The sequence below is a fragment of the Centroberyx affinis genome, unplaced genomic scaffold (genome assembly GCF_046629955.1).
Source record: "Centroberyx affinis isolate AG114_WGS23_722 - 3 ecotype Tasmania unplaced genomic scaffold, CSIRO-AGI_Caff_v1 ptg003508l_1, whole genome shotgun sequence".
Taxonomy (NCBI): Eukaryota; Metazoa; Chordata; class Actinopteri; order Beryciformes; family Berycidae; genus Centroberyx; species Centroberyx affinis.
The window spans coordinates 34,109-61,940 of NW_027281457.1; the positions used below are offsets into that span (position 1 = coordinate 34,109).

The 27,832-nt window shown below is 40.6% G+C and overlaps 1 protein-coding gene across 1 annotated transcript; it reads right to left on the reverse strand.

Annotated features, from left to right (window-relative positions):
• grik1a (glutamate receptor, ionotropic, kainate 1a) lies at positions 1 to 27,832 on the reverse strand. The gene is given in 18 exon segments (XM_071539746.1): positions 1 to 168; positions 5,745 to 5,995; positions 7,588 to 7,813; positions 9,989 to 10,189; positions 10,192 to 10,214; positions 12,173 to 12,291; positions 13,136 to 13,359; positions 14,372 to 14,575; positions 14,950 to 15,066; positions 17,973 to 18,017; positions 18,313 to 18,420; positions 21,130 to 21,273; positions 21,820 to 21,990; positions 22,215 to 22,268; positions 23,464 to 23,645; positions 25,387 to 25,644; positions 27,125 to 27,292; positions 27,823 to 27,832. Coding segments are annotated over 18 exon segments (2,673 nt in total).

Below are 27,832 nucleotides of genomic sequence, written 5' to 3' on the forward strand. Positions count from 1 at the left end.
TCAAGTGCTAGAGTCCCCTCCCACTCCCTCCCGCTTTGCAACGCGTTTGGGTTGACAGAAGACGCAGGCCGATCCCGCTCTGCTGCGGGGTCGCGACCTCCTCCTGATGCTTTTGTAACACTGCAGGGAGATACCCAACTCCTCCATGACGGCGCTAAAAGACACACACTGCCAAAGAGAACAACAACAATGGGCCTGGGCTTAGCCACTGCTAACACTGATTTCCATGAAGTCTGTGACCTGCATCAGCCTCATGGCTCTGCATATATATGGCTGATTACACAATGCAGAGCCATGGAGAACAGTTCGGCCTGGGTGAGACGTGTGAGATTTAAATCACTGTGTTTTCAATGAAGTGTGTTAACATTAAGAATCACTGCTACTCCATAGCTGGACCAACATGATCAATGGGGTATGCTTCCAGCCTTCCAATACGGTATTATAAAATATCTCACAACTAAATCCTGTTCTACACCCAAGACATTTGATCCAGCTCTGAAACTTAACAGTGGCTCCAGTGAGCTCTACCCTTCTGCTGAATGTGAGTGAGCAGGCAGGTAATGACCGCAGGTCAGTACAAAGGCCTGGACAAACACCGTGAATGATAAAATGCACTGAAATTGTGAGTTTATCTAAAAGAGTTGTAAACTTTGTCTCATCCTGTGAAATCCAATTACACAGACAAGAGATGAAGGACAATATCTGCTGTGCAATGTCCTTATGCAGAGAGTTATGAATTCATAATATGGTAATTATTTGAAATTATCAAAGAGAGGGGCATTTGAAATGAGGAGCCTGAGGCTTATTTGATTCTCCAGAATAATATATTGCTTTGAACTCATTAATTTTCGACCACATTTATTTGCCTTTTATTTTACTCTCTTCTGGAGGGTATTCTCACTAAATCTATTTTGCAAATTATCATTCGCGGCACAAAATCATTGTCTTTTCATCTGTTGGTCTTAGCAATTAAGGACCATCGAAGGTCCTCCTCTTTCACCCTTAGGCTTTGCCTAAGGCCTTTGAAACTAATACGGCTTCCTACAGGGTTTCCCTGGAACGCCTTTAACACTTACTGTGAGCAGAGAATACTTACCTGATGCTAACTCACATTTAAAAGACTGAGAAAGATGAGGAGCAAAACTGGGACTTCCCCAACCGTTGATTCATTTCTGATATTATTTCACTTGGTAAAACACATGCTATGCATGTGATAAGGATAAGGATAATATCACAAGAACATAAATCATCCCAACTTACCTTACAGGACTGACATTAAAAGTATGAACTGTTGGTTTTAACTTGTAATGTCACACAATCAGCTATTTTTGCCCCCTGGCCGCCCCACTTTATTTGAATACTCACCTTTGGACACAGAAACAACACAGTCCAGATGGTTCCCATGAAGTCCAAAGTGTCTAAGATCCAAAAAAACACTTTTGGATTTTGATCTTATTTAGTAATAACACATCAAATTGATCACCTAGTATGTATGTGGAAGTCTTACACTCTTTTATGCCAATAGTATCAATTCCCCTCTTTATAATGGTCCGTGTTTGCTATAACAGAGTGTGTTCATGGTCCTCTGTACTATGTCCTACATCAAATATAGGGACAGGCTCAGTCCAAGGGGGCAGTGAAGATCCTGAGAGTCTGTATCCCTCTGTGATCCCATCCATCATTATTTCTGTTAAATTCGCCTGTAGTCACCAGTTACAGATCAGATTACTCTCATAAAATGCTAATAACCAGCAGTGTGGAACAGGACTGATTTTGGATCTGTATCAGGGGGCATCTTAACCCGAGCAACTGTTCCACAGCAGCTACAATGGCATCTCATTTATTCAAAATTATTCTAACTACTGTCTACCGAACAGCACAATTTAAAAAAACATGGGGCAATGCAAAAATATATTCTATTAACTGTGTGCAGTCATTTGATTTTCTAAAAGGCATTTTTACAAATTAGACAATGCAAAGTATTTTAGCATATAATGATATGATATGTTTGATAGTGAGAGCCTTGCCCTAATATTTCAATGTAATATTTAAATATAAAAAATTTCCAGTGTTTTAGTGGAACTGGCACAGTTCTGCTACACACTGTGAGGGCTAAAAATGCACAAATGGCAGCACTAAAATTAAGGTATAAGATATATGAACCCCTTGTTCATGATTACTGGGTAAAATATACAAGCTTTGCTCATGTAAAATGTATCTTGTGTCCAGTGACAATTTAACAGAGTAACAAGGGATGAGATCCACCATAGTGTGACATCACAAGTTAAGACTTCAATTTTGTTTTGCTGCTAGATTAAAGGGATAGGTCACCAATTTTACATTATATAACAATGGCCTTCTTACCTTCAAAGTACCAAGCTTTCATATTGCATATTCATATTGAACAAAATAAATGCTCCCCTCCAAACCAATCTGAATCAAGTATTCAAAAGAGTAGGCTACTCAACAGTTATTTCAAGGAAGCTAACTGTTAGCCTTTCAGAAAGTGCAGCAAATCAGAGAAACAACTGAATTCTGTCACTGTTGTTAAGGTGACAGACTACCAATAGCAAAGTTGAACTTGCCCGAAATAGAGACACAGTCGGGACATGGTGCCACATACAAATTTGTGTAGCCTCACTGCTGTTTCGTATTTGCTTTTACAGCACACAGTGGGGACACATGAAGATTAAAGAGGTAATTGAAACTTAAAGAACCCGGAAATAACTCTGAGAGAACGACAACAATGGCTGCAGTGAAACAGCGACAAAGGCTGCTGAGGGAATATGAGGATCTAAAAGGCCATTTTAGTACTATATCTTGCGCTGAACAGTCATAAAGGTGCAGATATCCTCAAACAACCTCAGCAAGTCTAGCCTCACAATGATGAAAAACTTGGAAAAGTTGGTTGGTGTACACAAAAATTGACTAGTTCAGCCAGCAAGGCTGCACACTGCAGTATGAAGCTAATGCGGCAGTTTTTGGGTTGTTTTTTTTCACAAATATCTGCTTTTGTCCATACAAACCGACCGAAAGTCATTTCAGTAGCAAGTACAACATGCCATTTAAATTAGCTGATGTATTTTGTAGGTAAGAGAACCACAGTAAAAAATCTAAATGGATGACCTGTTACTTATGCATGAGGCATCTCACCACTCAGATTGATGTCTATATTGCATGGCTGGTATGAGATGATTCATTTTTTGAACCCAATTTTAAACCTGACCTTATCTTCCCTTTTGATGGCATCTGCCATTTGATGCCATTTTCGATGCCATTTGTCACGGGTTGAAGCCTAATTGACACCTTGTGACATTTATCCCTTCATTCACTTATGTTTCTTATGCCATAAAGCTCACCTTAACCAATGTAAGCCAGAAAACAGTCAGCCGTGCACAGCTTTACACATGTTTATATAAACTTGACTAAATTTTGAAAACTAAATTGTAATGATTTGTAAACAAAGCAAACAGATTAATTGTCTGAAACAGTTTTCCCATTTTTTCTCCAACATCCTGGTACTAGTGTTTTCCCTCTTAATGGCAGAGTCTAGTTTTTCAGGCTTTCATCGAGTAAAGTGCACCTTACCATATAGATAAAGTAAATGAATGAAAGGAGGTGGTCTCTTAAAGCAGACATGCCAAGGTGCTTTCTGATTATGGATTATGGCTTGCAGTCCCAAAGAACAAAGAGCCATTGTGACTGAAATCCCCTGCTATTTAAATTCAAATTCTGAAACCATCAGAAGAAATACAACGTAAAACTACATTGTAAGCCTATTAAACATTGTCTGAAGATTAATTCAGCGCTGGCTTCAGGAAATAAAGGAATAAATTTGAGGATCAAATTTGAGTGTAAACTAGGCTTTAAACATTTACCTTAGAGGACGTCTGAAGACAGCTAATCTAGTCTGCTGTAGTACAAGGAAAATAATCGGCATCGCAGGCGAAGACAACCAGGCGATAACAGGATGTGGGAACAGAGTGGGAACAGAGTGGGAACGAGGGTCAGATATTAAAGGTTAGAAGTTGATGGTAATTGGGATCAGCTGTACTGGGATATTTTCAGTTGGGGCAGAGGGAAAGAGACCTGGTTACAGGTCATGGACTTGTCTTACAAACCTATCGTCTATAGAGCGTGTGTGTTGTATGTTTGTTGCCGTGGCTACTCTATGTCGTCCCCCAGTAGCCTGCCGCTCTCCAGATCAGTGGATAAGGAGGTGCCAGAGGAGGAGGTGGAGCCGCGCCGCTGGAACTGACGGGACTGCACCCCGTAAAAGAAACAAAAGGCCTGACGCAAGCATGCAGCAGAACAAAAAAAACAATGGAGGAAAACACAACATAGGTCAAATCAGACATGTAAGCAAAAAAAAAAGTTGAAATGCACATTCTGTTAACTACGACCGGCATTTTAAAAATGTTTAAAAAATAAAAATCTAAGATTTCCAGAAAAAAGTCATAATGTTTTGAGAAAAGCCCTAACAAGAATAAAGTCGGAATTTCAAGAAAAAAGTTGTAATATTACAAGAAAGTCATAATCTTGAGGAAAAAACGGTAGAATATTTCAATGATATTTCAATATTCTGACTTTATTCTCATAATATTCTGACTTTATTATCGTCATATTTCAACTTTTTTCTCAAAATATTAAAACTTTTTTCTTGAAATTATGGCTCCCTTGTAATATTATGACTTTTTTCTAAAAACATTATGACTTTTTTCTCAAAATCTTAGATTTTTTGTTTTTCTTACAGAGGCCCTAAAACGCCGTCGTAGTTAACAAATAAAAATATGATGAGAGAAAAAAACAACAACATTAAACCAAAGCTCAATCTTGTGAATGGGACTGTTGTTCTTTCATGACACTGCCTCTGACAACAGTGTGCACATGAATAATCTAAGTTCTCAAAACAAGATGTGACTATTCATATCCATGCTTCAACTAAATGAGACTTTTGTCATCCTTGTCATATATAAATAACAATTGCGCTTGACAAATAGACTGATAGAAAAACAAAGCAGATGTCATTAAAACACAGAGGAACAGAAGCAATGCTGTTGCAGGCATAATCCAATAATGATGATATGTTTGGTGTCACCTCATGAATAACACATGGAATGTTTTTGGAAAAAGAAAAAAAATAAAGAGTTACACAAAGAATAGTGAGTAAATGAATTAGATGTCTGTCAATTTGAGCTGCCAACTCTCCATCCCTTTATTAAATTTAACCCACTGTTGACTGCCCCTAATGAGGCTGAGAACATGTATTCTGTACTCATGTATGCAGATTTTCAGATCCAGTATTGTGTTGCAAAGACAACACCTGCAAATGCAAATAAGATTTTGATCAAGTAAACAACGGACATCTAACAACCATCTGCTCAGACCCTCTGCAGTAAGAAAAAATTAATGAGAAGTAACTCACTGCAAAGAAAAGACTTGGAAAGAAACAAAAATAAACCAAACTCTTCAGTCTGTAAAATCACACTGTAGGAAAATTAATTTGCATAATTATTTGAATGTCTTGAAATAGTGGTGTGATTTAAAATACCCTACAATAAATTCAACCTTATTCTTTCTTCAACAAGACTCGTTACAAACATTGCCCAACTGAACCCCAGCAAACATAAATCTCAATAACATCATAACCTCCTCGTTTTGGAGTGTAACCTCGGATCCGATGGTTGCCGCTCTCCATCATCCATCGCTCAGCAGAAGAACAGCGGCTTCTCGCTCTCACTCACCTCCTCGATGTCTGCGTTCCTGCGGGCCTTGTAGATGAACTCGCCGATCGCCACAAACACAGAGAGGACCAGACCGGCGGCCAGGACGATGAAGATACCGCCGATGTTTTCCACCCCAAGAGCGTTGGCCTCCTTGTTGTCCTCCTCCGGACAGCCGTTCCCTCTCCACCACTTCTCCTTCATCATGTGCAGCTTCCCTTCCTCCTGCAGCTGGAGGATGGCAATGGTCACTTTGTCCCTGTATGGAGAACCTTGAGAGGAAGGAGGAAGAGAACAGGAGGGGAATATAGAGCCATTATTTAGCGACAGAGCCATTAATTCTTTACTGTTGTTTTTGCCATTCTTCATTTATTGCCCATTACTGTGCCTTAAAGGCCCCATCAGTAAATGACCTATTGCACGCCCTGCTGAGACACCGCCACCCCACCGTGTTTTAATGAATTGAAACCATTTTTGCACCCTGGAATTTGAGGTTTTGCTCTAAGAACAGAATGTACGTGACAGCAAAACATAAATTATACATGCATTTTAAGGCTGTAAAAGGCCTATTTGCATTTGTAATGTTTATTAACACTAGTTTAAAATGTATTTAGAGGTTAGCTAGGGCTCCATACTTACATAAAGGTCATTTACCCACCTTTCAAAATTTGCATTAATGCTTACTCACCTTTTTCATTGCACTTATGCATTCTTTTACCAGGGTTTGGAAAGTTCATATTCTTAACATCTCTATTGCCTTTTGTTGTTGCATTTAGTCCTTCTTTCTATGAGGCCATGTACAATATGAATTAACATTATGCTTGTATTTGGAGTGTTAACTAATGTTGTAGCAGCCGACTAGCTTGCAACCTTTAGCTAACTTAAGGTAGTTATGACAAACTAAGCATAGGACTGAATCTTGAGAAAATAAAGATGTAAAAATTCCAATATAAATTCATCATACAGCTGTCATAGAGGCTTGATAGCCAGTGTGAGCCTCATGTAAATTATAGAAATGAAGCTAAGTTGAACTGACAATTTCAATTTTACAGACAGTGGTGAGACAGTTTTAGAGGAGAATACAGTAAGATAAGTAACAGACAAAGAACCATGTAGAGAAGGAAAAGAGAAAACAAACAGGCTGTTTTCACAAGCACTGCACCAACTGCATCGACTGCAAACATGGCCCAGTAGGTTGACTTGCTTCCAGTTTGACGTTCTCAAGCCAACAAATTGGCCTGAACCGTTACATGAACATTATGGGGAGATTTCCATCACTCAGCTGCTCTGCCAGCTGAGTGATGGAAGCATTTCTGTGTATTTAAATGTTTCAGGGATTATAAAGAGGATACCAGACCATACGTGAACTCTTTAAGAGCACATGCAAACCCAAAATTTTAATGGTCAAATAAATCACAGCTTGTATCTTTAAAATAATGGCCATTCACTATTGTGTTAGTACATTAATTATCACTATAGTGGTTAGAAAAATCCTCTAATAAGCTCATACCTTCTGCTTGTTAAATTCTGTTGAAAAACAAGTGGGATTAGGTGAATTGGGCACATTTTACTGTTCTTATCCAACCTGGCATGAATATTATTTGTACATGCTTTTTATTTGTTTTAACCTAGTTAGCAGCCAAATGTGTGGAGTTAACCAAACTGAACAGAAAGTTTAGACAATCAGAAAAAAGTGTTTGAATGTCAATTTAACATACTTTTCTGTGATTGACAACTTTCCTGGAACTATTCGATATAATAAACCCCCAACCATCTGGTACTCCAAGCACAGTAAAAAATACGATGAGAATTACTTGCAGATACCTTTTGATCTGTGCTGGGCTCTCCGTCTCTCTCCACTTACCTATCGGCGTTCCCACCCCATAGCCCTTGGAGTCGATGAGACCTCCAATCTGCGTGAGGTTGCAGTTTCTCTGGCTGATGTACTCGATGCTGGTGGACTCCATCAGCATGGCGTAGTCTGTCGTCAAGACCCGGGTGATGCCCTCCCTGTTGTTCTTGACCAGAGCGGTGTTCTTCCTGCTGCTCATGAACGCCCACATCTTCTCATAGGTGGAGATCTTTGATTTCTGGCCAGGGAGCAAAACAGGCAAAAGTTGGGAAGAAGTGTCTGTCTGCATCTGCATTCTGTGTGTCTGTGTATGTATGTGTGAGTATGTACATATCCACATAACACATGCACAAATACGTTCCTAAACGTATAAGAGTTTGAAAGTACCATGAGTGGGACTCTATCTCCGTGTGTGTGTGTGTGTGTGTGTGTGTGTGTGCGTATGCGAGTGTGTTTCTCCTCGCTCAGTCAGAGAAAATGGGACAGCTGTGTTCTAAATCTCCTCCAGCTGATTCAATTTGTTCGAGCCATCAACACGGCCTGTTTCTTCCCATCCAGGCAGCCGTAATCACAGGCTGCAATCTGCGAGGATAAAGCCCCGCATGGATCACCCCTGCTGGGCCACCAGGATGCAGGGAGAGTGGGTGGTAGTGGGGGAAGGAAGTGAAGGTGCTGCCTGAGGACGGCGGTACAGTGATACATTATATAACACAATCTGACACGTGAACGCGTGCTTCAAACTTTAAAATGCACACCCCAAAAAACACAAACACAGTCTCGATATGCATCTTCTCCCTTTCCTATCACATACCCATCTCTCCCCGCCTCTACATCGACTTTTACCAAAGTGGATGACAGTCTGTTTCTCTTTCTCTCTCTTTCTCTCTCTCTCTCTCTCTCTCTCTCTCTCTCTCTCTCTGTCTCTGTTATAAACATAGTGTTTCTGTATATCGTAAGGCTGTCAGATTTACAAAGCTACATTATAGAGGTGGGGTGTAGTTTGATGAGGCAACACAGGGGTTTTGGTGTAAGGTTATGTCACTGCCTACATTATCTAACAGAATCTAACACAAACACATTCACAAACACAAATGCACAGTTTTGATATCTCTAGCCCCCTTTTCATCCCACATACCCATCCCTCGCTTCCTCTATATGTGTCCTTTTTATTTTAAGTGCATGGCAATATCTCTGTCTGTCTGTCTGTCTGTCTCTCGCTCTACTACACAGTGTTTTATGGGTTTTCTCTTTATTGTGAGGATGCCTGTTTGGCAGTGCTACAGGACGGCGGTGGGAATGGTTTGATAAGAAAACCCAGAAGATTTTATTAAAGTGGAGGCAGCACTGATTCAGACTTCCATCTGAAAGCAAGACAACAGTGATAGAAAACAAAGGTAAACACTATGTTTTGCCAATTCACTGTTCCGCACAGATGAATGGATTGGGGAGCGAACGACTGAAATGCGTCACAGATGTACGCACACTGTTGAGGCCGCTGTGTCCCAGCGGTGGATATTGAGTCGGTCTGGTGCTCAGAAACCTCAGCATACTCATGTTTAATTACAAAAACACAGTGTAGCTTGATCACCTACTTGACTATTACTGCAGTCGCCAGAGGTCTTTAACTAATTTGAAACAAGAACCATTTTTGTGCTGGCAAGCTTGTTATAGAAACACTTCAGGGTGTACTTGAGATAATTTAATTAGGAGCGGAACCTTAAGGATTTACATCTGTTGTAAAGTGCGGGCAGAGTAAAATCCCAGCAAACATATCAAAAGCCACTGGACATCTGGCCGGGAAGTTGAAATATTTGCCAACACCAGTGTTATAACGAAAGTCTGGGTTTTTGTTTTTTTTACCTCCTTTGTTTAAACAGACTTAAAATGCAGGGCCACAGGGCTGACTAATTTTGCATGTTATTGGTTTTACCAAAAACAAGACACATACCCTTGAAAAACAAAGTGGTTCAGGGCTTCTTTCCTATATTTCAATTTGGTTTAATATATCATACACACATCTCTTTGATGAGAGCTTCCACTAGGTTTCTGCAGTACAATTTAAGCTTATTCAATTCATCAATGCATACAATATAATTGGACTGGATCTATAAGTTGATATGAATTTTAATGTCTCTGACATCAGTATTCTGTAATTTAAACAGACTGCAAATAGGGCTATAGGGCTAACTTTTCACTTATACCAAAAACAAAACACATCCATTCAAAATCAGTTGAAAAGATTTAGGGATTCATTGCAATTTTGACTGTGACTTTTTGTGTTTTGCTTGACTTTGACAAATTTAAAGGCTAACCTATGTACAGTTATGTACATACGTCAACTGGCCATGACGCCGGTCAGCCAGATGCCTGCTGGGATACTTCTATGTGGAGCAACATACAGCAAGTCATCTACCTTGAAGAACGTCATGGTGGATCCGTCCCTCACTGCCCCATATTCAATCCTGGTCTGCTTGGCCAGGTCATCAGCCGAGTCGATGGGCGCGTCCATTCGTTCCACAGTGAGGAAGGCAGCCAAGTTGGCCGTGTAGGAGGAGATGATGATTAAGGTAAAGAACCACCAGATCCCCCCAACTATACGCGTGGACAGAGCCTTAGAGCCTTAGGCATCAGCTCCGAGCCTGGATACATAGTGATGGGGACATAAGGTTAAATTGACAGAAAAAAAGAGAGAGATCAAGGAGGGGGATAAGGGTGCAGGAGAGACAGAGACAGAGAGATGATGGAAAAATGGAGACAATGCGGGAATTAAAGTTTCCTGTGGGCTTTCAACTCTATATTGGTATGCCAGTTGTATTTGTATAGTGGATGGTGATGGTCTTGAACTCAGGAGGTGGGTCTAAGTGAGAGTGGTACAGCCAGAATGGTAATAAGTGCAGTGCGTTTGTGTATGTGTAGGTCCTCTGATTAAAAAACAAAAAACAAAACATCTATATTCCTCCAAAACAGAGTCAAGCACCTTGGTCCAAATGGGTTTATCTTAATAGCTGGATTCACACCACTGCCTCAATGATAAATTGTGCACCTCTTTATATGTTTATTTTCCTCCCTCAGCACTTATTTTTGCTCATTGTTAAAACACAAGGTGGTGTTGAGAACAAATGGGAGAAGTGTAGCAACAAACAGAAACAAAGTGAAACAAACCAAAACAATTACAAATAAAAGACCCAAACATGACAGTTATGTGTGATTTTTCAAAAACTCACAAAAGTTGAGAAAGAAACCAGAAAACAGACAACACAGTAAATGGGGAAACACACAATTGAAAAACACATGGTGAGCATCCTTTATCTTGTCCTCTCTGGGCAGAGAGAAGAAGCAATGAGAAAAGTATAACGAAAGGATACATACCACATTTACATTTTGGGTTACCATGGTTTTTGTTTGTGGAACATTTATACCCATTTTTAAACATTTGCCAGTTATAGGGGGCAAATGCTTAACTGTGCTTTTAGTGTTAAAGACAGAATCTGGAGGGTTGGTCTAACTGCCATGTATCCAAGGTAGTGGTTACTGTCAGACACGGCATCCCACAGAACGCCTAAGGCCACTGTAAACTCCTCACAATACACAGGCACCAGAGAGCTAGGTTACGCACACACACACACACACACACGCACAATCGCACACACACACACACATGCATGCATGCACACACCACGCTTGCCATACAAAAACACAGTGGTGGAAAAAGTACTCAAATCCTTTACTGAAGTAAAACTAGCAATACCATAATGGGGAAAATACTTCATTAAAAGTAAAGGTTCTGCATTCAAAAGTTTACTTAATTAAAAGTATAGAAGTATTAGCAGTAAAATTTACTTAAGTAGCAAAAGTAAAAGTACTCATTCTGAAGAACGGTCCCTTTCAGAGTGTTAAATTATTGATGCATTAACTTGTAAGAAGTATTTTAATGTTGTAGGTCTAACTACTCCATATACTGTTGGGGAGTTTAAACTCTAACAATGCAACATATTTTCTGAGCTTATCATAAGTGTTGCATGTAAAACCTTATTCTGCAAAGTAACAAATAACTACAGCCATCAGATAAAGTCTCACAAAATGGAAATACTCAAGTAAAGTGCCAGCATCTCAAAATTGTACTTAAGTACAGTACTTGAGTAAATTGACTTCGTTATTTTCCACCTCTGCAAACACACATATATGACACTCAGACACCTAGCTTATATATACCATAAAACCTGCCAGAGCCTGTTTGTGTAATAAGATTAAGTGAGAGGTGATGGATTTAATAGTTAAAGGGTAAAATGACAAAGTTATAGAAGGAATGGGATGTTTTAACTCAAAATTCATGAATGTGAAAAGTAAATTGGGAATTCCTCTACAGTACATAAGGGCACAGGGTGTTAAAGGTTTATTATACGTGGAGGTAAAGGGAATTTATGGCAAATGGGAGGCAAATATTGATGGTTAGAGTTGAAAGGCTCAGACCAGGGTTTACAGTATCAGTAGAGTCTTTACTGCCATACAGGGAGTTTACCAGGCAGCCCTACAGGACGGGCCCAGTGGCCTTTTGCAGCCTGCGGGATGGGTGACCCTTTAACTGTGACCTATATACCTTGCTGCATGAGAGCTCCAACGCCAAACCAGAAACTATTCAGTAAAGTGAAATTGTTCTCTATTAGAGTCGAAGACGGGTTGCACGGATGCGGGTTGTACCACTCGTACGGAGTAAACCTGAAGGACAGTAAAAGAAACGAGAGGAAAGAGAAAAGAAAGGAAGGGCAATTTGCATATCAGAATGAAAGATGCGGTTGTGATCAAGCAAAAACTCTATAATCTTCTTTCTACATGGCTAATCTTGAGGCAGGGGGGCTTAGCAGTCACACACGCCACTTTCGACGAGGACCACCAGTAGATTTCTACAGTACAATTTACACTTGTTCAGTTCACCAATATATACAGTGTGATTGGACAGCAACTACAACTCAATTTGCATTTTGATTTCCGCAACCAATCTGTTTTCCTTACTGGCTCTTACTGGAGTTCCTAAGTGTAACCAGCTGGCAGGGATTTTACACACTGGCCCTACCTGAGAGGGAAATATGGAGCCAGCTCACAAATACTCAAGGCTGCTAAACAGCTACCACAATGAAAGCCAATCTGGCAGCCGACAGGCAGCTAAAAATGATTTTTTTGGTTATTTTAGAACAGCTATGCAAAACAAGAGGAGTGACACTTGCTCTGCTTTGAAATGCTGAGGTACGTACACGTCAATTATTCCAGTCTATTTGTGATTCCTGCCACATATCACTCATGTATATTGGGGATTTGAAACACCACACATGGCTTCTTGTTTTGTGATGCTTAGAGCTGGCTGCTATCTCACTGCTCTCCTGTCCTTTTTACCTCCAAACTATACACTATGGCAAAGCTGACAAGCAACACAGCCTATGGACTGTACTGTCTTCATATCCTACAGTACACCCTCATTTCCCTCATATACTTCCATCCTTCCATCTCGCCGTACACATCCTCCCATTCTTGCACACAGCACAGTTAATCCACCCTATCCTCTTACCTGGCGATGACAAAGAGCACACAGCTGACTCCGGTGCAGGCCAGCAGCACGTACATCCAGATGTCCGGGGACAGGGGATTGAGGAAGGAGAACACCCCCGGGTTGGTGCCGTTAGGTTTGCGGTACAGGATGCTGATGCCCAAGGTCATGAAGGGCTTGGAGAAGTCAATGACCTTCTCCCTGACGTAGGTGATGGTCAACGGAGCCACAGCCAGGTCTGCTATCTGGAACGGCCAGAAGGAGGGGGAGGAGGTAAGATGGAGAGCATTTAAGGAGGGTTACTCATGAGGATTTCAGCCTGTGTTCAATTCTGCCTGATATCCCATAATGATCAGCCCGCTCACTACTTATAGTAATTGTCCCATTTCCACTTTTGCCATTAAATATAGCTCAAGCTACATTTTCACCTAGGCCAATACAATGGTTTTACTGCAATGGTAGAATATCAATCACAGCTGTAGTCAAGTCAAAGTTAAATTCTAAGGCCAGGTCCAGTTGAGTTCAAGTCAAGACCAGGTCCAAAGGTGGTCAAGACCAAGTCAAGATCGAGTCCAGAGCAAATCGAGTCCTATTCAAGCCCAAGACCAATAGGCAATAAACAGTGTTCATGTCTTTCCAAATGTAATGCTTAAGGAGTTTCTTAAGAATCAGCAGAGATGTAGATCTATCTGCAGGAGTTCTGTACTAAACCCTTCATCATCCAACTAGCAGAAAAATATGACTAATCAATGCATAAAGAAGTTTAAGGACCATTACATACTATACACAGGCGTAATCCTTTTAATTTTTTGTAGTGGCTGGGAGAAAATAAACAAAGATGGACCAGGTGGAGAGAAACACATCTTTGAAAGTTTTTAGATAGGCAGGGATAAGTCGAGTCAACATCTAATAGCGGCCGAGACCAAGACAAGTCCGAGTCAAAATAGGTACAAGACGGAGACAAGTCAAAGATGTCAGCAAAGTGGCATCAATACTGGACTTAAGACCAAAACTGGACTCAAGTACTACAGCCTTGAGAGCAATTTGTGTCTTTTAAAGCTGGAGGAGATGCAGGAGAAACACACAGGTATTTCTAAACCTACAGTATCCTAACATAAGAAATTTCGACTTAAACTACCTGACTATTATCATTAAAGCGCACATATAAAATGTTGGATACTATTTCAAGTCATTAAATATTTTCCAACCCTGAAATAAACTTCACAACAGCTGCTTCTGAACAATAGTTCAACTCACATGGTCGATCAGCTCCCGGACCATCCCGTTCCACTCTCCCTTGTCATTCTGGGCTCCGTATTTTCCATCAGACACCAGTTTGACCTCGTATGTAAAGCCCAAGATGTTGGAGAGCTCTTTCAATAGATCCAGACAGTAGCCCTCAAAACGGTCATTGCCAACCAGCTCCTTGTCTGACTTCTTATACATCACATATGGGTTTTCCTGTATAGCGAAAAGAAAACTTAGGTCAATACTGTATTTAAAAAGCATGCATGTTTTCTAAATATTTCAAGACAGTTTCCTTTTCTTTGTCTCACTTCCTTCTATGCTGTCTTTCCTCTCTGTGTAGGAGCTGTGTGAGTACTTAATAAGTGTGAAAATACAAATTCCATTTATTGTGCTAATTGGCCTGTAACACAGTTACACCATTTTCCACTTCTAATCGCCCCCCACGTCTCACACCATTTCCCTCTTCACCACCTTTCTTATTCTATTCCTCCCCTGTTGTCCCTCTATCTGCACTTTTCACATCCTATATGTCCACCCCTCCTTCCCCCTGTGTTGTCCTCTGTCTAACCTTCTTCCTCCCTCCTCACCAGTATTGTGGTGACAATAAGAGTCCTGTTAGCGAGAGAGTCTGTCACATTGTTATTCTTGTCTCGGTTGGACTTCTCAGTCAGGTTCAGCCCCGTGTAAGCGTTCCACACAGCAATCTGGAAAGGCAAACAGGGCTTTAAATTCATTGAACCACGTTTCCTGCTATTACCAGCACCATGGAAGATAGACTATGCACTGCAGTGCATGGGTATGTACTATTCACAGGGCTTTTGAATAAGGGTGTCTTTGTATCATTAATGATCATTGACAGCGATTGCTGTTAAGGGAAGGAGATGAGCTTATTGAGTATTATGATTACTTCTGACACTGAATATACAGAGCCTGGTTTCTGCTAAATAATAATAACTTCCTAAGACTTACCAGGAAGCTAGAAATCGCTCCATTACAATGCACAGTAATCATATTTTCTAATTCGACGAACAGCAAAATGAAAAAGCAGTATAAAGGTTAAAGGACCTGGCACTCTTGACTATTTGGCTTATTTCCAACCTTCTTCTTTCACTGTCCTAGAACATTTCCCTGTGCTCAGCTTAGCTCTTATGATTTTGGGTAAGATGCCAAAAAATCTTATTTATAGTGAATATGGAAATTAAGAAATAGTTCCTCCAAACTGAGTTGTTGATTATGTGTGTCAAATTTACAGCTATTCCAGGGCAAACGGATATTATTCCTGTTGTGTGTAAAGATTTATCTGGGAACTCACTCTCCGTTATCAAACTTACTGTACTGCCTAAACTACAAAGCTGCTTTTTCAAAAAACAAATGTGAAGACAACATTTTCTCTATGATTAATTACTGTGTCAGATTGACATGGACATCTGTTAGTGTAATATTTCATTCTGTCTCAACCTGAAAGAGATATTAACAGCAGGAAGCAAAGCAGCTTTGAATTACTATACTGAAAAACAGAAACGTTTGAAATAGTGGACAAATGATTGATATGAGCAATTAACTCCTAACACTATGTTCCTTGGACTCCATTTTGGGGAATATTTTTACATGAATATGACATTAAAGAATAGGAAACCACACCGAAAGGGAAAAGTGTGAATGAGGAAGGATGGGATCAGATGAGGTCAGAGGGGATAGAGGGAGAGATAGTGTTTAGTCCTCTGCACTGTTACTGTACAGTAACTGTGAATGAGTGTGTCCAGTTCATCTGACGGGGAAGAATAATCCGGACAGTTATCAGATTAGAACAGGCATCTGACAGCTGGATTTGACCCTTTCAAATCCCTTCATTGGTTAAGAGCAGCGGCTCATGAAAGTGATGCAACAGACAGAGTTAAGTGCATTAACAGATTGAGGGTTAATAGAATTTACATGTGATAGAGACAAGCTTCCCTCCTCAAGCGATTAAGTCTTGTAACAAAAAGTAATGAATTAGGGTATTTCTGATCAGATACAATGAACCATTAATTCATTCACTACATAAGAGGATGAATAGTAGTGAGCGCATCAGCACCACTTATCAAAATCGAGCACTACAGAACCATATAGTCTTATTTTCAGAACTTATTTAGTCAGAAATGGGCTATGTGGGATTATCCATTCAAAAAGATAACATGTTATTCATTCCTTATTAGCCCCTATCTTATTCTCTTCACCCAAAGTCAGCCAGATAGAAAATGTGCTTACGTATAACCCTGCTAAAAGCACTCCATATCTTCACTGAATGGTGCTATCTTAAAGGTCCACTCTGTACAACAGTCCATAAATCTGTCCTATCTCCGGCCACTGCACATGAGTAACAGAGTGAACGAGTTCGGATTTAATTAATCGTATTGCACTCAATCTCAAAGATAACTGGACAAAGTGAGTATATATGGAATAAGTGTGGAAGTCATTTTGGACTCAGATTATACTGTTTCATGTGATCTAGCTCAACTTATACTGTAAAACAGTACAAAAAGTTGTGGATATACCATCCTCTATGAAATATCAACTGGTTTTGCCAGATTAGCCCTTTGTCAGTTTGAAGTTGTTCGAATAATAAACTGATCTGACCAGGCCAACGAAATCAGGACCTTTGCTAAAATATAGCCTCGGACAACCAAACGGCAGACAGAGTCATCAACTTTTATAACCACCAAGTCATGGATTTATATAGCCTTGTAAATTTATCGCGCACACCAGAGCAGCTCCCAACAAGAAAGTGTGCTATAAAAACTGACAGGAATTCTCTCTGAAATGCTGGGAGTAAAAGGTTATCTCCGAATCCTGAGGCTCATCTCCACCCAGAACCAAATCGGACTGGAAAACCGTTACCACTGTGCAGCAGAGATGCTAAGCCAGGCCAAGAAAGTTGCGAGGAAGAAATGTAATTTCCAGAAAGTCAACAACTTGAAAAGAAAATACTCGTACAGATTCTTTATTTCCCAAGCTACTTTCTCTGTTTAGTCTCATCATCATCTTTAGAGTGTATTTAACACTCCAGTGCCCAAGAACTAACATGGCTGCAACAGTCTGATAATTCATTTATCATAGCCATAAACTCAAGCGTTTTATGTGATGCACTTGCCATATAGTAGTATTTCCTCTGAGGGGAGGCTTTTGAGGGCTAAACGTATTGAACGGAATTAAAATTACAGTATAAATCACCGCTTCTACGCCTAGACAGCTGCTGCCTGCCTGCATACCCGTCTGTCTGAAAACTCAAACAGACAGAGAGGGAGAACTTCAGCATCCTCTAATATTAAACTAACTGTTTGAGGACATGAATTAATACAGCATCCGTTCCTTGATTCTTTTGACTCATTCGTTTGGAGGTGATATGGTCTTGACAAGTGTCAGAGCAATACCTTGAACCCAAACACGGGGAAACAGAAATGTCAAAGACGCAGCATTGCTGTACACAGAACCAGCGAAGGGAAACAAGGTTGACAAGGCAAGGAGCAGGGAGGTGCATGGCATATAGAGTGAGTGCTTTCTTTGTGAGGGCAGAAGGAAGAAGGGAGGGCAAACTACAAAGGCTTAGACCAAATAGGGCACGGGCACAAACCTTAATCCACCTTTTAGTAAGGCGACTTCCGCCCTCCACAAAACCCTTTCGAGAATGCAAAGAGGGTAATATAGAGATAAAGCACGGACAGAGTGAAAAATATTCAGTTGTTACAGCATTATTATGATTTGTAATTGAACAAATCTAAAACAAAATAATAAATCTATGGATTATAGCAGAAAATCTCTCTCTCACACACACACACACACACACACACACACATACACACACACACACGCACATGCACGCACGCACACACACATGCCTAATAGAATGCATCAGTCAGCATGGAAGCAGCATGAGAGTGGTGTAATTGGCTGTTCCAGGCCTCTGTGCTCACCCTGGTGGTGCCATCCTCTTTGAGGCTGATGATGTCCAAATCAAAGTCTCTCCTCAGGCCATCTGTCTTATTAAGAACAATGTGCCCTGTCAGTCCATCCCACTGCGCCTAAGGAGAAGAAATGCAGAGGGAGAGAGTCGGGAGAGCAGGGGAAAGGGAGATAGTGTGAAATGCTGTCTTCGTTCCTTGTATCTGTGGAGCCTAATTGAAGCTTTGGAACAGGCTCCCAGGAGCAGGAGTGAGGGGGATGGGAGAGAAAAGTCAGCGTTGACAGACAGGTTGAAAACTCAAATGATTCCATCAGGTGCCGACTGGAAGGAGTCAAAAGGTTGCTCCAAGGACCTGAGATGGTTTGAACTTTTCCTGTACATATGCTACCTCCATCCACAAACATGTTCTGATTACGATGGTGATAATGATTGTGTTTACATGTGCAATGATATGCTGTTTATGTTTGGGATATTCAGATATATTAATGTGCATGTAAACACACTCAATTTGAACAGACAACAATGCACATGCCCCTTGCGCATTCTTGTTACTCTTCTACTCTTCTACCTCCATCTGGTGTTTTTGTGACAAGGTGGACGGCTAGTAATGCACATATCCAAATCTGCATGTTGTGCACACGTCATCTAGACATCTACATCTGTATGTATTCAATAAACTGTACGTTTTTTTACAAACACATACCTACACACCTAGACACTTTCTGTGCATATATAGGCTATGTACTGTAGACCTGTTAATGTGAATATCTTCATATACTTATTTTCCTCTTATTTGTTTTATATTGATATTTTATATCGCGATACTTTTGTATAGTTTTTCACTTATTTCATACTGAAAATATTATAAGTTTTTATCTTTTTTTGTTAAATTCACACTTTTTTCATTCAGTTTTTTCTTTGTCTCGAGAACTTATTTTTCTACTACTGCTGCTGTTTTGACAGGTGCCTGTCTGAAATATCTGCAACTATGACACCTACACACTTACTCCCCAAATTTGCTGATGGGCACCAATGTCAAGAAAGACTATGAGAGAGAAATGTAACTGAATTATACACTTATAACTTGAATACTACTATGTCACACCAAGCCACATGCAGCCATATGGCCCTGTTTTCCTGGTCATTCAATCTCCTTCTACTATTTTATTTTGATTTGTGTGTGTATTTTGTTCATGGTGAGTATGCATTGTGTTGCATGTGTTGCTACAAGCCAAATTCCCCATTAGGGACAATTGAGTCTTGAACCTGAACTATAGTAAACCTCCAGACTTGCAAAATTTTTGCTTAGGTTTTAAGGGAAGTTACTACATAGTCATAGATAGAGCACAAAGAAGTTTTATGACTCTTGCCAAGTGAAAAAAAGACTGAAGGAGGTATTTTTGCTATTGTCTCTCTCGATTCTGGACAGCTGTAGGAGGATGATGAGTGGTTACTATGAACCACAGCACTCCCCATGAAAGGATGTTCCATGACATCTCCTGTAGGCTTCTCGCTTCCTGTCCTTACCAAAGAAAGTTTTCTTGCAGCCATGAAATGATGAAATTGAATGACAAATACATTTCAAAATGGGCTGTAACAAAGCCCCAAAAAGACATGGAGTGCATCTGAGATGAGTAGGCGGCAGACACCCAGTGATGAAAGCTTGCCGTTATAAAATGAATACCTTTCTGAAATTTTGAATGTGCTGACATTTAAAATGCAGGATGTGGCTCTCTTATATGTGTTTGTGCATATCTGTATTATCATCTGCTGTAAAAACACATCCCAAAACAAAAGGTAGCATTAAGAATGCTCAAAGATTTTTTTTTTTAAGGGGTTTAGGGTACACTGGATAAATAAGGCAACTCCTCGCTCTCTAAATGGAAACTCAGTTCCCTCTGTCAAGGGAAAGAGAGAGATATTGTGTACTATAATAGCCAGAGGAGAGAGGAAACATTCAGGTTATAGTGCACAGGAATTAATTTCAGCCATTGAAATCAAAGCTGTGTCCCATTTTCTGCACTGTCTCTTGTCAGAAATGTTTTTTAATTGAGTGCTGTGTTAGACATATTATTGCCTCTTGCTCTCTCCCAGGCAATCAAAAAGGCACTTATCAAGTGATGAATACCACAGGAGGAGAGATGCTTCAAAGGATGGGCAGTGGCAAACAAAAAGGAAAAGCTGAAGAGGAGAGAGAGAGAGAGTGTGAGAGACAAAGAAAGCAGAGGGGGGCGGGGGAGGGGGAAGCCGATGAAGAGGGAAATATGGGCAAGGGGATTGAATGATGATGTTCCCTCTCCGTGGCGGGGAACGGTTCTCAGCTGGATTTAAGACTTAAGAGATCAAAACACTCATGCATCAAAGGCCTCATTTCTGTCTGTAGGCATCCAGTCATCCAGTCAGGCTGGGGCCACATGCTTTCAGCTTATAAATGCATAAATATGGTATATTCGTATGTTGTAGATTTGCAGGCACGAGGAAAGAGGTAAACTGACGGTCAGGTGGGACATATAAAGTAATGTATCGCCGTTGTCATGTGAAAATCCTGTAGCTCCAAATTCTGGTGATTTTCATGCTTTAACTTCAATTGAGGGATTACACTCTCCGCTATGGGTTGAGGAAATTCTACAACTCATGCTTATGAAACCCTTTCAAAACCCACAAAAGTAAAAAATGCATGGTGCTCAAACTAAAAACGAGGCTGTTTTTCTTAATACCTGAAAAGTTGATATTTTGGACATGCAAGGGTTTCACCCGACAGTGACGAGTACTGGTGATGTAACAGGGATTTTGGTCTCTAAAGTCCGAGCCCTTATCTAACACTGACCTCTTTGAAAAGGTTCATGAAGCGCGGTCCAAAGCGCCAGGGTTTGTGGCGGTGACACTGCAGAGAGCTGACGGTCATCTGAGTGGCCCGCTGGGACGCGACAGCAACCATGAACACCGCGTCATACATCAAGGCTGCGTCCGTCTGTAGAGGAGGCAGTGAGAGCAAGGTGTTGTGTTTTTTTAAATTTTCAGCATATGCCATCTGTGATAACATGTCCTGATAAGAAATGTGATAAGATAAGATATAACTATAATGGTTCCTGTGGGGAAATTGGGTCATTGCAGCAGCAAACAATAGGATATAGATGACAATACGACAAATATAATTCATTCATAATTCAAAATGCTAATACAAAAGCTCCTATCCCTTACAAAAAAAGTCACATGTGAAAATCCACATGTGAATTCAATGCATGTGTGCTTTTTGGACACATGTTGGTTTTCATATGTGAACATGTGAAAACGTCAGAATACAACGTGAGAAAAGTGTTCACATGTGAAAAACATGTGTCCATGTGACTTGAAAGATTTACAGGTTAACAGATGGTTATATCTGTTCAGTGCAAGAGCATACATGCATGGTGGGCAAATGTGCATATTGGTTATCAACGCTATTAGATTAACAGAGCAGATGGGTGAGCGTGCATCGTTAGTGCATCATGATCTACAGTAACAGTAGGGGACTTACAGTCATGACTCCATCCATCAGGCCACTTTCTTGTTTGGGACCCTGCAGTCTCTCCATGGCCCACTTGTCCATAGTGGAGGTCACCCACGGGTCGTCTATGTTCAGCAGTCTGAAGCCCGTCATGTTCACCCCGCTGTAGCGGTACGGCTCCAAGTCCAGCGCAAATAAATCCTGGGAGGAGATGATGGGCGGGTGGGATAGGTGAATGTGATGAGGAGGGGATGGACAATGGAGAGAGAGAGAGACAGAGAGAGAGAGAGAGAGAGAGACAGAGAGGGAGAGGGAGAGAGAGAGAGAGAATTTCTACTCAGTTTTATGGAGTTTATGGCCTCTCAGTTGTTCACTGTGTCTGCTATTTCCAACAAAGTAAACTTTGGTTGTATCTTGGAACTCACCAAGGTCGTGAAAAAGAAATGGTAGTACTCTGTCATCATCCCCATTGATGAAAGCTACAAAAGGAAAAGGAGAAAGAAAAAAGAATAATCAAAACAAATACTGCCAGGCCATATTATTCATTTTAAGATTTCTGCAGTGCCACTGCTACAAAGTCACACCTCCATTGATGAAGTGATTTGGGTGGTCTTTTAGATTTTGTGCATGGTGTATTATACATTTTAATATAAAAACATCTGAAAAGAGATGAATACTAGTTTGTTGCCTGCATTCGCCCCCAAGAATATTTCATTTTCATTTGCAATTATTTTCATTTGTATGAAATTCAAAACCATAGGTGTCATTACACATGAATAAGAACAAAAAAAAAAAAAATAGCAATTCATGGGGCTGGATCTCAGCAAAATATTTTTTTATTATGAAAGCAAACTCTTATGCTTCATCTAACTTACAGTACAGTAGGCATTTCAGATGAATGTATGAGCTTAACTGTGGCTGAACTAAAAGGCTTAATAAAGTTATATCCTTCTTATTGCCTCTTTTTTACAACCACAAATACAATAAATCACAAGTGGAGAAAAAGATTATAGGAAATGTGAATACCAGTGTTTACTTGATAGTCAATAGAGAAATGTAAAGGAATTGAAGTGTATTTGTACAAATTAATTTGTGAAGTGAGGGGAAGGAGTACTGAAAGGGATGCTGTTCAAATGATGCAGTGGATAATTAAAATAGAATTATTTAGAAGTTGAATTAATCTGTCCAATCCATCAGGCATGTTGTAATCAATGCACCTGAGGGCAATAATACAAAAGTTTGTCAGCATGTCCTTTATTTTTGCCCACTCATAGCAACCTGTGGATAATTATGAGAAAAGTGAAAAACATCGGTATTTCACTTTAAAGTCAAGGGAAGGGTTACTTCAACCGCTTTCCCCATCAGAGTCTGTAATGGCTATTACTCAAATTTTAGTGGAGGGCTTGGAACACAAGGCTAATAAGGTTTCATATGAGTTTCTGCAAATTATAAGGAATATCATTTTTAACGCATCTATATGTCTTGCACATCTTATTTTACCTTTCAGCACTATATATATAATATAGTTGTCTTCTTTCAAGACATCTATGACACTTGTTGAAAACTAACATCAAATGTGTTTTCTCTCAAAAGACATACAGATGCGTTTTTAAAAATGTGAGGAGCAAAGGAACAAACAAAGGAAGGGACACTGAGACATTTCCCTGTTCAGACCTGCTTAAGGAGCTCAGCAGCCATGCGGTAGGAGCAGTCAAAGATGACAAAAAACTCCTTGTCTTTCTTCAGCTCCTTGAGCAGCGGCCGGGCATCCTGGTTCCCCGGTGTCAGCTGGCGGATCTTGATCTTCAGGTTGAACTTCGCTGGAGCCTTGATCAACTCCTGCATCCGCATCAGACCTGGACAATGGCAAATGTGACATTTCATTGATCCCCATATGGGACACGCTCCTTTCACTTTCACAGGCAGGGCAGATGCTTGCTGACTACTGTGTGCATGGATGATTCTATCTATCTATCTATCTATCTATCTATCTGTCTGTCTGTCTGTCTGTCTGTCTGTCTGTCTGTCTGTCTGTCTGTCTGTCTGTCACACACACAGCACTACTCCATCCTGTGCATCTGTATGCATAATTGTGTGCGATTGTACATGTGTATGTGTGCATGACATTTCAGGAAAACAAATTTCCAATAGAAAATAAAATGTAAAAAAAAAAACCAAAAACCTATAAACCATGACATTTGAGCACTGGTGTCTCATCTTCTCTGGGTCAGGGACAGAGACTCCATACAGGACGCTGCTAGATCTCAGGCCATCAGTGTTGCTGTTTGGCTTTCCACACTGTGCAGTCAGAGGGCAGGGAGGCTGGATGCTGTTAAAGATGTGGCTCTCCTGCCCTATCACAGATTGGGTTCACCAGCCAGCATGAAGAGTGTGAATGTGGCAGTCAGTGGGATGGCATTTTGCCAGTAAGTGAAAACATGGCATATGGATATACAGATATATAGTATAGACAGGAAAACACAAGCCAGAACTTTTGACCTATTCCCTCTCATATTTTCTCACTTGAACTTTCTCGCAGGTCATCGTTGGTGTCTAATGATGTAGTGGTAAATAAAAAGGTGGGTAAACTATGATCATCAGTCAGTGATCTTCAACCACTAACATAAACAAAAAAAAAAAGATTTTCAGAAAAGCATTGATTTATGTTTTTTTGTTTCCCTTATCCTCATAAAACATCAGTTTGGTACTACTTACTTTAATGTATACAGCGGAGTTACCTATGAAGATTTATATCTACCTAAAAAGGTGAGTGAACTATTCTGCAAATAAAAAGGTGGGTAAAAAATGTGGGTTTACTTGCCACTGTGTCCCAATTACAGTGTGATAGACTGAGCTAGGGATCTGAAAGTATCTCTGGGAATCAGCTTTGACAGTTACAAATGGAATCAGACAATAGGCGTATAGACTAATAAGAGAGGGTGGATTATGGATATTTTTCTCCAAAACATAACATGGCCGCATTTAACAATGTCTGAGGGCCGGCAAATGCAGTACATACTGATTGGAGTTTGATTGCTTGTATTTCAGTCTGATGTGTTCTTGTGTGTCGTGTTGGTGCTGTTCATTCTGTTGTTTTTGTTGTTGCTGTTGCGTGTGTGTGTGTGTGTGTGTGTGTGTGTGTGTGTGTGTGTGTGTGTGTGTGTGTGTGTGTGGGCAGGTAGGTAGGTGGACCCACATGGGGTTATGAGAGTAGGTTGTTTTTGTTAAGGAGTTTTTAGGTATTTTTTCTCTGTTGTTTTGCAGCAAGATCATTCTCTCTCTTTCTCACACATGCACAAACTCACTCAGACAATCCCATGTGCAATGTATTTACTATCTCTTTCTCTCACTCTCTATCTCTCTGTACACACACACACACACACACACACACACACACACACACACACAAATCTATACACACAACGTATGCACACGGCTAATCTCTAGTGGTTAGAGAGACCGTCCTGAAATCAGAAAGTCACAGGTTTAATCCACACAACAGTGAACGTCTTCATCAACAGACCACTGAACCGCTCACTCCTTGTAAATCCCCCTGATGTTTGATGGAAGTCAAACTGACAGACATAACAAACCTACCAGTGCTGTCCTCATAGACCACAGTCAGCTTCTTCCATTTGAAGAAGGTGACGACGTCCAGTATGGCCCTGGCGATGGCGGTGTACTCGGGGTACAGGTTGATGAAGAAGGTGTCCTTGTTGTCCACTGAGGGGTGTTTCCAGCGGGTCTGGATGTGCGGGACCTCTAGAGCGTTACAGATAGACTGGACCGCACTGACCGACGAGCTGTGAGACGGGCCGAACACGGCGACGACCCCCAGAGCGAGCTGGTCACACACTGGTGGAGAACAACACAAAATTCAAGGAAGGTTATATTTGTCCATTACAGTTTTGCTGGAGTTGAACAGATGGGTTTGTGACTGTAACTGTACCCAATCTCCCATTGCAAAACACGTTCACTTCCTATGAAAACAGGGAAAGTATTCCCTGGTAGTTCAAAACACAATACATGTTTTATCACATTTTGTATAGATTTTACTAATCTCCCACAGAAAACTGCAAGATTTGGCCACATATATAAAGAGTAACTAAACCCTAAATCCAAATATGTGTAAAGCCTTATATCTAATGGTAATAAGCACAGATCCTGTACAGACCCACGGCGCGTGTTCAATTCTATGCACTGACGCACTGCAACACGGTTAAATTACCTAATTCCACTAACATTACTTACCGCAAAGTTAAAGGACCATGCTGTTAAAGTCTGTATGGCAGCGAAGACGAGTTACTGTCTGCAAATCCCCATTACTAACTGTGGAATGTTACGTTTCACTTTTGTTTTCACACTGTGGGAGACTGTGGATTGAGTTCAGTGCTGCTGGTCTGCTGTCTGTACAACTCCAAATTACAGACATGACATGATGCACACATCAGGCGCATTAGAGATCCATTTAGATCCATTTCTTTACATTGAGCAACTTTTGATTTTGTGCCTCCATATGGGAAACACTGAATCTCACAGTCAAAAACGCACTCTAGAGGCCATCTGATGAAGCGCATCATCTAAGCGTTAGCTGACTGACTGACTGCCTGCCTGACCTGAATTTGCCTCGTGATGCCCTCGGCTGTGCAGTGGGAAAAAGCAGGCTACTGAAATCGCCATCTGCTATTGGCTGATCTTTGGTGCCATGTGATGTCACCATGTGTTGTGCTCTATAGAATATGAATTTCAGTAACATGCTTTTACCATTAGATGTCAGGCTTTACACAGATTTGGGTTTGGGGTTTAGTTACTCTTTAAGATTACTTACAATTTAGCTTTAGAGCTGCTACAAGTTCTCATTTTGTCATTTTTGAGATAATGCTAGTCGCCTATGACTCAGTATAGTCCATGCTAAAGTGTTAGCATCAAGTATGGGAGCAAATAATCTTCCAGGGACACATAATATTTAGTATATCATTTTGGTGTTCTTATCACTTAGAAGGTAAGTTGACCAACGGGCCAATCTCCCAAAAATTTGGTGTGTGCCTTTCATTTTTCATTCAGCTGTTTGATGCCAATGACAAATTTCCATTAGCCTAATGGAAATTCGAACAGCTGACTTAGCACAACAAAGAGAACATCAAATACAAGCATGAGTAATACTGACACGTACAATACACTTTGATGCAGTGATCACTGTATGTTAATGTCGTATCAAACAGAAGAGCAACTCAAGTCACAGGATAATGCGCCTTTTGTGCTCAACATTGTATCATTGTGTACTCTGCATTTAAGGTGAGGCTCATTCATATTCTCTGTAATAATAATTTCCTACCTCTCCTGGAAGCCTCGAAGCCATCAAAGAGGTTGATCCTCTGAATGTCGTAAGTGAGGGTGGTGTTGGGCATCAGCGTCCTGTTGCGGTTTATATTAGTTACAGCAAACTTGAAAGCTAACTCATCCATACTCACTAGCTCACTCTCGCGCGTCTCAAAAATACCACCTGCACATGGAGAAGGAGGGGAAGGGGAAAGACCAAATTGAAGTCAGGTGAGCAGTTTGATAATAGATGTAACATAATATATCGGCATTGTACCGTTAAAACCTCTTCAATCCAATCTTGGTGATTTTCATGTTTTAGCATCAGTTGAAGGATTACATGGTTATCTATGGCAGTGGTTCTCAAAGTGGGGTCTGGGGACCACCAGGGGTCCTTGAAGGGGTTCCAGAGGGTCCCCAGTAGGGGTGGGAATCACAGAGTAACTCACGATACGATACTATCACGATATGTTGCCCACGATAACGGTGGTATCACGATACAGCGATTCTGCGATACTCGATATATTGCAAGACAATTAATCTACGATACATCATGATATCTGTGTAACTGAAGAAGAAAAAATACCCCTAAAAAGGCAAAAAGCAGGAACTGTGGTGCCTCTCTGATTTGCTTTCCCCCGCTGTCCGCCATTTTCCCCTCTGTGAGTTATTCGTCTTCTTCACCGCAAGTTAGTTAACTTCCGTTCACTTTACCCTCATTCAT